At 39.7% G+C, this 8,631-nt stretch overlaps 1 protein-coding gene across 2 annotated transcripts; it reads right to left on the bottom strand.

Annotated features, from left to right (window-relative positions):
* Positions 1-30: 30 nt before the first annotated feature.
* Positions 31-8,518, bottom strand: TFAM (transcription factor A, mitochondrial). Of its 2 annotated transcripts, XM_072869467.1 has the most exons (7): positions 8,395-8,518; positions 8,103-8,239; positions 6,045-6,115; positions 4,578-4,727; positions 3,049-3,144; positions 1,942-1,998; positions 35-933 (listed from the first exon to the last, which is right to left on the bottom strand). In XM_072869467.1, exons 1-7 carry the CDS (start codon positions 8,460-8,462, stop codon positions 715-717), a joined length of 798 nt encoding a protein of 265 aa, XP_072725568.1. In that variant the 5' UTR covers positions 8,463-8,518; the 3' UTR covers positions 35-714. The 2 variants fall into 2 exon arrangements, with proteins under 2 accessions (XP_072725569.1, XP_072725568.1); XM_072869468.1 differs by lacking the exon at positions 3,049-3,144 and having other exon boundaries at positions 31-933.
* Positions 8,519-8,631: the final 113 nt, after the last annotated feature.

The following is an 8,631-nucleotide window of genomic DNA, read 5'->3' as shown; positions in this document are numbered from 1 at the left end:
AAGCAGCTCTTCAAAATACCTGTATTTATTACATCAAAACCCAAAGTTCTAACAGTTCACACATTGTATTTTCCTTCCAGGCAGTCCCAAATGTGACAACAGGAAGGCAAAAGTGTTTGCATGTATCCAGACAAAACCACGGAATAAAAGTCCAATAAGAACATGTTTATACAAAACTCATATGGTCTTTAATTAAATGCAACGTAAGTGGTATACACAGACTGATACGTACAAAGACAGATGCATAAAAGAAATTAGTATTTTACATTTCTTGTGCCTCTTGTTGAAACATAGAACATTTCACTGCCAATACCATGGAGAGAATAAAACACAGCAGCATTAACTCAAGATTTCAGCTCTTATTTACGGAATTTAGACGGTAACGTTGTAGAATATTCTTGCTTTCATAAAAAAATCTTACAAAAGCTAGCTGTTACCTAGCATTATTGGAGAGCTCTGCTGATGTCAGTGAGTATCACTATTCACAGCTTGATTAACTGGTTATTGTTGTACAGTCCAGGCTACACCCGCAATGATTATTTCAGCCAGTTCAGAGAGACACTGAACCCTCTCTCACCTGATCACCTTTTCTCCTTCTCCAATGGGTCCTTCATGGGTTTTCCAAATTTCAGTGCTAATGCTGACTGCAACATTAACACAGCAGGATAAAGACATGACAACCAAAGGGCATTCAATTTAAAATACATAACCATTTTATTCTTCTGATTTTTTCAACTTTAATTTTGCCTTGGTTTCACGTGAGGAAGCTTTGGCTGTTTCAGCTTGCTTTGCAGTTTCAGCAGTTTTCTTTTTTGGCCTTTGCTTTCTGGAACGTATCAGGTCTTCACGTCCGAGTTCGACCATTTTTGCTTCCCACGACTTCATTTCATTCTCGTACCGAACCTTATCATCTTCAGCAAGCTGCAGGTATGGCTGGAAGAAAACCAGGTATCAACAGTTACAGAAGGGGCTTTGTCAGGATAACCACCATGTCACATCCTCCCCTTTGACACAAAGGTGACTTACTACAAGACCTGTGCAATGCACATCCCAGGTGTTCACTTTCACCTCCAGAAAATTCAGAACACATCAAACTTGCACAAAAATACAAAACCTTAGCATTGAATTATGGTTATGTCAACAGATGGCCATTCCTGAAGAGGAAGTTTATTCAGTATTAGTACTAAGAGCTAAGGCTTTTTATCTGAGTACTAGTTTGAGAGAGCTGGCTTATGCAAGGAACAGGAATAGACATTTCTGCACAACTATTTCAAATTCTTTTTCTACAGAAAAAAACCACAAACCTAGTGCATGTTCTAAGTACATATTCAACACAATCTGGAAGAAGGGCATTCAGGAGGAAGGACAGCATCGTACAGAATACTTGAAAATCTGGAGGTTTAGACTAGGTTTCAGTATAGCACCACTCTGATTTTCATATACCCATCTGCAGGTTCGTATTTCAATACACTGAGAAAGCTGGCAGAAAGCTATCCCCAAGACAACCAAAGTTAATAAATTACTGTATGCACATCACTTGTACATTTCTGTTGCTTTTACCTGTCAAAAGTCTTTCAATGAGCAGCAAATTACTATGCTGGCATTTAAAAACATTATAGATTATTAGAAAAAAAAAATCAAATTGTTGCAAATTATTTCACCTTCCTCCCTAGATGCCACTCAATGTCCATTTCCAGGCATACAGAACTTCCACCCTATCCCACTCACTCACATTTCATCAACACTGTGAAAGAAATGGTCACTACTGGAATAAAAGTAATGACAATCATTCTCAAGACACATAAATACAATCTCAGAGTATTTTCCCCAGTATTGTATTTTGAACAACCGAGTTCAAGATTTTGTAGGAATTTATTAATTTTGACTCAAGTTTGTCATTTTCCGATTAGATCGGAGCCTCATCAAAATCGACTGACATACCTGCTTTTGAGAACTGGACAGTTTTCGCCATGCATCAAATAATTGCTTCAGCCTTGCCTACAGGATATAGAATATGCAATATATTAGGATTATTTTAACAGTAGACTGACCACAGAGGGTTACAGATGAATGCTACACGAGTGAAGGCCAAGTATAAACCAATGTAAAAAAAGCACAAAGTCACACGGGCTTAATACCTCACCCTCTTGACGTAGGTAAATAATAAACGATATGGTTCAACAAGTTGCTGGGCATCATCTGAGCCACATTTACAGACAATATAAGCATGAAGCAGTTTAAGCTACTTAGCCTGCCACGAAAGCAGGCAGATGGAACAGCTGAGCTGATTTATAGCAACATGACTACATCTCACCCCGCATATTGGTTTCATTTAAACCAAGCCCTAACTTAAGCCAAGCCCACGCAAGTATTAACCATGTTCACAGGAAACTTTGTACCACTTCAGTATTTTGCCATGTGTGTGTCAAACAGGGCCTCAGCTGACTGAAGATGCCTGCCTTGTACATAGAAAACTGAGGAACAAACTGTTTCCACCATCCTGATTAACTGACTAAATGCATAGGGTAAGGAACATATTAGGCATACAGGGGAGGTCCCCAGCGCTTCAAGTACTGTTATCCACCAGTGTAACTTAAATCACCCCAAAGCACAGTTTGGTGCAGAACTTGTGACTTTGCTGAGGAACTCTTGCATATTCCCTAACGCCCGACTGTGCTACAGGAGGTACAATAACCACTACTACAGGAACGGTAGCAGACCACCACATCTATTTGAAAAACTAATGTATTTCTACACCAAAACAAAGGAAAGTAGAATTCCATCCTTACAGAAGGAACAGATGAAGTCTGTAACACTGAGTGCGAAAAATAGTGCAAATATTTTAAGTTTGTATACACACACAGCAGTTTATCTAGGACAGGCCACCAGCAGTATAGCCAGATCACCGTAGCCTAAAAAAAAAATAACCTAAGCAAAGCAAAACCCAAATACTGAACTATTGAACAGTTTCTTTGAAAATGGCAGAATCTAAATCAGGTTTTCTGAATACAATAGATCTATTTTCAAGAACAATCTTTCCTGGCTTACCGCAGGTGAAATTCCCTCACTTTCTTGAAAGTTTTCTGACACAAAAATGTTGAAGCCACTACGAGGTCTTTTAGGTTTTCCAAGCACAGTTAATTCCTTTAAAAACAACAAGAAGTTATTCCAGCTACCAAGCATGCATTTTTCCAAAACTAAACTTACCATTTGTCTTTATATTTTACACAAAAATCAGACTCAAATGCATTTTTTGGTGTTTTATTCTGTAAACTGGACTGTAGGTCAAGTGATGCTCTCACCACTTGTCAAGACTAATGCTAAACTAAATCAAGAAAAGCTAACAACATGAATTTTCCCAGACATAAAAAAACCATTTAAAACTGATTCTTACTTCAGCTAAGTCTTCCAGAAACCAAAGACTGTTACTAAATTCCATTCAGTAAGAAAGTAATGACGACAGCTTTTCTATTATCTTCATAAGGCTTCTGTCTCTGGTGTGAAATACTGCATGCTTGCAGAGAGAAGGGCAGATACCTGACTGTGGGAGGTGAGAAGGTAGAACAGAACCAGGAGATTTCCAGGGAAACAGAACTAGGTTTCTGCTACCAGAACACTTTGCCTACAGGGATGATGGTGAGAGAGGGAAAGTACAGCAAGTTATGGATGCAATTACACTTGTTTTCTTCAGCCCTAAGACACTCCCACTGCAGCCTGGGTGCTCCAAATTAACATCTGCTTGGGTATTAGGTATGCCAGCTAAAATCCTTGTGGTGACATACTCTAAAAAGGATCAGCAGAACCATTTGGATTAAAAACTTCCTCTAAGTAGGGGTCTTTTAAACCAAATTAATTTCACTTTTGCCAATTAGGGCAATGTCACACCAGCAGTTTAATTCACAGAAATGAACAAGCAGTAAGTAACCCCTTCAACTTATTTTGCCACTGGACAAACCATAATATTGTACTTTTATAGATGGTTCTGTGTCTCAGAATTTATACAGAAACCAGCTAAAAGGGAATAGGGAAGATAATCTTGTATGAATAAGTCAATAAAGGACGCTAACAGACGTGCCTTTATGCAGCCCTAATTCAACACGTCAGCAGGTACACAGATAGCAAAGTGGCAGAATCCAAAGAAAGGAAGGAAAAAAAGGCTACTTCAAACAGCTACTACCTTGTAGGGGTCACTGAAGTAACAGATACAAGACCTTTGTGAAAAGCTATTTCTGGATGTCTTCCCAACCAAAGAAAGTGTTGCTGGTTCAAATGTCTTTTATTACGTATCATTTCTCAGGCAGCTTTAGGAACAGGAAGAAAAAAACCAGAGAAGCTACCTCTAAGCACAAACATATGTGCTAGTTCTGGTCTTCAAGCACAGGAAAGTCACAAAAATAACTGCTAACACCAGTAATTATTTTAGTCCATGGAGTTTTGTTTTGGGTTTGTGGTGTGTTTTTTTTTTAAATCTGAGTCGCTTTTGTATTTCTAAACATGCTTCAACCCTGCTCTGTATACTAGACAAACAGACTTCAGGTTCCTTGAGATAAAAGAAACTTGAACTTCAAACCACTTACTCTTTTTGCCCTGAATGATCTTCTTTTTGCCAGTCGTCTTCTCCTTTCTTCTTTCAAAGCCACAGCCTGGGCTGGAGTTAGCTGTGCTTTATATGCAGCCAACTGCTCTTTGTATCTTTGCCAGTCTGTCTTTCTAGCTTCCTCATAAACCTACAAAAGAAACAATCACCAACCTTAAACAGATGCTTTCAGTCAGAAGCACTTGACGGTTAAACAAGCTAACACTTCTAACCTACTAATAACAAAAATTACAGACTACCCTGGAACATAAGATTTTTAAAGTAAAGTAGCAATTTCAGATCTATTTAATCAGCAGAATGGATTCAGAAGAACACACATTAAAAGCCTGGGCTCTTCCCAAGAATTATCTTAGTTAATCTGTTAACATCGGACAAATCTTCAGATGCAGCTCAAAGCAATAACAATCTTCCATACAAGAAGGAAAAGCTGAAGCTTGGTTGAAATGATTACTCTTAAAGTGTGTATACTCAGTACACAAGTGCTTCAGTCACCAAACACATTCCTACACCGGCCAATACCAGGTACAGAAGCATAATGAAATCATGGCCTTGGTAGCAGGGCACCAAGAGCGGAGCCAGGCTACCAAGCATCCAGGTAGACCTGAAAAATCACCATCCTGTTCTCCATTTCAGATATACAAATGAAAAGGCCTATTTTATACTAAGGCACATAGAGCCAGAAGTCCAGAAGGGATGTAAAAGCACTTGAATTCTACTGAACAAAGATATTACTTTAGCTAGAAAACTGCAATTAGTTCCTAACTGGATCTAACTGCTAACTGCAATCAAGGAAGAACAATCATTACTTTGCTATAAATGGCACTTATATTCAGCAATGATTAGCAATTCATAGAGGAGTTTTACATTATCCCTTGAAACCGCCACTCTTACAGAAACTTCACTACCTATGACAAAAAGTAAGTTTATTAGATTAAACTTAAAGAAAGTTACCTGTAAATTAGATGTCTGGTTACTATCTAATCTGTAGAAAAAAAAAGTTCGTCACCTAGCTTATGCATATGAAAGCAAAACAACTTTACAATACTTATGTTTTATGTTATTATACATGTAATGCACGCATATATAATTACCATTCATAAAGAAATGAGATATTGGTTCCCAGCCCTACAGCCACATATAGCAAGATCTGCCTCATTTGTTTCTCTGGCAACAGATTAAAAATACTAAAAATAAGGTCATGTGTTGAAGTATCAAAGTATCTTCCCCTGAGTACCTCAAAGCTCCCAACTCTCTTCAGAATTGTTTTTATGTCTGAACCTTTGCATGCAAGTGCTTTTTTATTGTTGTTTAAAAAAAATAAACCAACCACACAACAAAAAAACCCACACACAAAACAATAAAACACAGAGGACACCAAACCAAGTAAAACAACCACTAAGACTACTCTATAGAGTTCAAAGGACACAGGGCAAAGATACAAACTTACCTGCTTCTGTGATGCTGGTAACTCCTTCCAAACACTTGCTATTTTTTTAACCAGCTCCATGTTGCTCATTTCTGTACATTAAAATTAGAAAGCAAGAAAATAAAGATCAGTATTGTATCTTTAGTAAGCTGCTTCAATTTTTCCCAAGGAAAGCTGTCACTTTTTCCTGTATAAATATATTTGCCTCCTTTCATAAAACTAACTAACTTACTGTGGCAGTTAAAGGGAACTGTAATATGGGAGGGGGGGGGAGAGTCCCTGCTCTTGGTTCAAACTCAAATAAAACATGCAGTTATAAACTGAAGTGCTATTTCAAGACAGACAGCTATTACCACTCCACAACAGTTTCATTTTTTTTCTTTTGAGTTGGATCCTTTTCTATACAATGCAAGACGGTCTGACCTTGGGAGGGGGGCCAGGGAAGAAACCAAAAGTAAAATTTCCAGTTCTCAGTTTTTGGCACAAAGAGTTTGCTGGATTCTTCAAAGCAAGTGTAATGTGACCTTATCCACCTGATATAGCAGACATGGTTGATCTTTATTAAAATACAAAATTAAAATACTTTATTTACAGTATTATTCAACAGAATTAAGGTTAAAGAAAAAGTAATTTCCTTCTCCCATCAACAAAATTATCGACAATGACTTGAATCTGCTTTGGTTTTCAGCTGACTGCCTTTGACTATGGCCCTTGCACTATGGTCATTTGATGTGGTTTCCAGCCTCATCAAATGAGGCTGAATTTGTGAAGGGGGAAAAAAAAACCAAACCAAAACAAAAAAACCTCCGAGGGTGATGGAAGGAGGATATAACTTTTCTTTTCTTGAAAAACCCTTTCCAGGCTTTCCCTCTGCTTTGCACTAAAAGAAAAAACAGATTTTCCTCTCTCCCACCTGAAATGTAAAGTTCAGCCATCTCAACAGTAGAAAAGCAGAACTAAGCTCTTATCAGTATCCTGACTTCCAGAATTGTGGAAAAACAAGACAGATGGGGAGTTTTTAGTCCAAGTATAACCAGTCTTAAAACCTTTGCAAATACGATGCTTTTCCAATTATAAAAGAAAACAAATAAATTATCAGGTTATTTTTGAACATTACCTCTATTAGAACAAGAAAACCCAAAATTCTCACTTTGCTTATGAGATACAGTATGTCTATTTGCAGATTATTCAAATTTTGGGAACATGTGGAAAACACTGGTATGGCACGTAACTACAATAAGCTCTGCAAGTTCAGTTCTCAACTCTTCATACTGTTGAACTCTTGAACTACTGAACCAAACAGGGTATCAAGTGGTTTTCCCTACTTAAATTTACTTCACGACTTGCCCAATATGACCATAGTTCTTTAAACATTTTAACATTCAACGGTATTTTCAAAATCAGTGCAGCTTTCCATTTTGCTGCTCTCTGACAAGAAGAGTGACTGCACTGCCTATAAATGAAGTTTTTCATAATAAATTGAACATACTCACAGAAAACCATTCTCCTCTAAATACATTTACTTTTTCTCCCATATACATTGAGGCAATCCAGTACATGTAGTTTTTAAGTTACTAAGCATCAAAATAAAGTCATATACAGCTTGTTATATCAACAATAGCATACTTCAAATACATACAGGTTTAAAAATAACTGAAAAACACAAATCGTTGTTAACATGTATTGCCCACGTGAGCTCTTTCTTCAAACATTTTTAAAGTTACACACAAATGTTCACTTTTTTGAGTTAAGTATAGAAGACTAAGCTAATACATGGCAGTAAGCATGGCACTAAATTTACTTGTGGTATGCTACGGATAAAAAAATAGTTTTGATCTCCTGAATCAGGGTAACATACTTTAGTTACTTCACGACGTTTAGTTTTAGAAAGCAATACTTTGTTCCAGTTTTCTTTTTAAATCACACATTCTGGAGGGAAAACACCGTAGGGACCTAAAGTGACGGTAGGTTTGCAACAAAACCTCTGGCACACTTGACGTGTTAAGACTTTATGTTTCTAAAAGCAAAACAAAGCCAGTCGTGAGTCCTTCCGCATCTAATTCCCTTCAGACCTCATACCTGGATTTTTTTGCCTAAAAGCTGAATGATTTTCTTTCAGGAAACGGAAATAGGCCGTCAGAGGCCGCTTCGGGCGCTCATCCGAGCTGATCCCCCTGGAGAGGCACTTCTCCGCCGGGCCGCCGGCGCCGCAGCCCCTGCACACAACGGCACCACCAGTTACCACCACAGCGCCCGACGCGCCGCAACGCCTGACGGGACGCCCGGTGCAGGCGCGAGGGAGGCCGAACGCCCCAGTCCGCCGAGGAGGCGCGCCCCCCGTCCCGGAGCCCCTATCCCGTCCCGCCCGCACCTGAGGAGCCGCTGCGCGCCGGTGACGAGGGCCGCGGCCCGGCCCAACAGCGCCAGCGCCGCCGCCATACCCCTGCGCGCGCAGGGCCCGCGCGACCGCCGCACGGCACCCTGGGAGAGCGGCCGCCGCACGCAGGCCTCCCCGCGGCGAGGGGAAGGGATTGGCTGCCGCAGCGGTGACGCGCGCGAGGGGCGGGACGAGGAAGGGAGGCGCCGTCCCCCTCCGCGGGAGAGGCCG

The sequence above is a fragment of the Ciconia boyciana genome, chromosome 8 (genome assembly GCF_034638445.1).
Source record: "Ciconia boyciana chromosome 8, ASM3463844v1, whole genome shotgun sequence".
NCBI lineage: Eukaryota > Metazoa > Chordata > Aves > Ciconiiformes > Ciconiidae > Ciconia > Ciconia boyciana.
The sequence above is the reverse complement of the archived record's forward strand: the minus strand, read 5'-3'. Positions and strand labels throughout refer to the sequence as shown.

Excerpts from the sequence above, each read along its gene's own strand:
- TFAM (XM_072869467.1), bottom strand. The coding sequence starts at position 8,462 with ATGGCGGCGGCGCTGGCGCTGTTGGGCCGGGCCGCGGCCCTCGTCACC. Across the intron at positions 8,240-8,394 it reads GGCGCGCAGCGGCTCCTCAG|GGGCTGCGGCGCCGGCGGCC; the intron begins GTGCGGGCGGGA and ends CGTTGTGTGCAG. Across the intron at positions 3,145-4,577 it reads GATCATTCAGGGCAAAAAGA|GAATTAACTGTGCTTGGAAA; the intron begins GTAAGTGGTTTG and ends TTGTTTTTAAAG.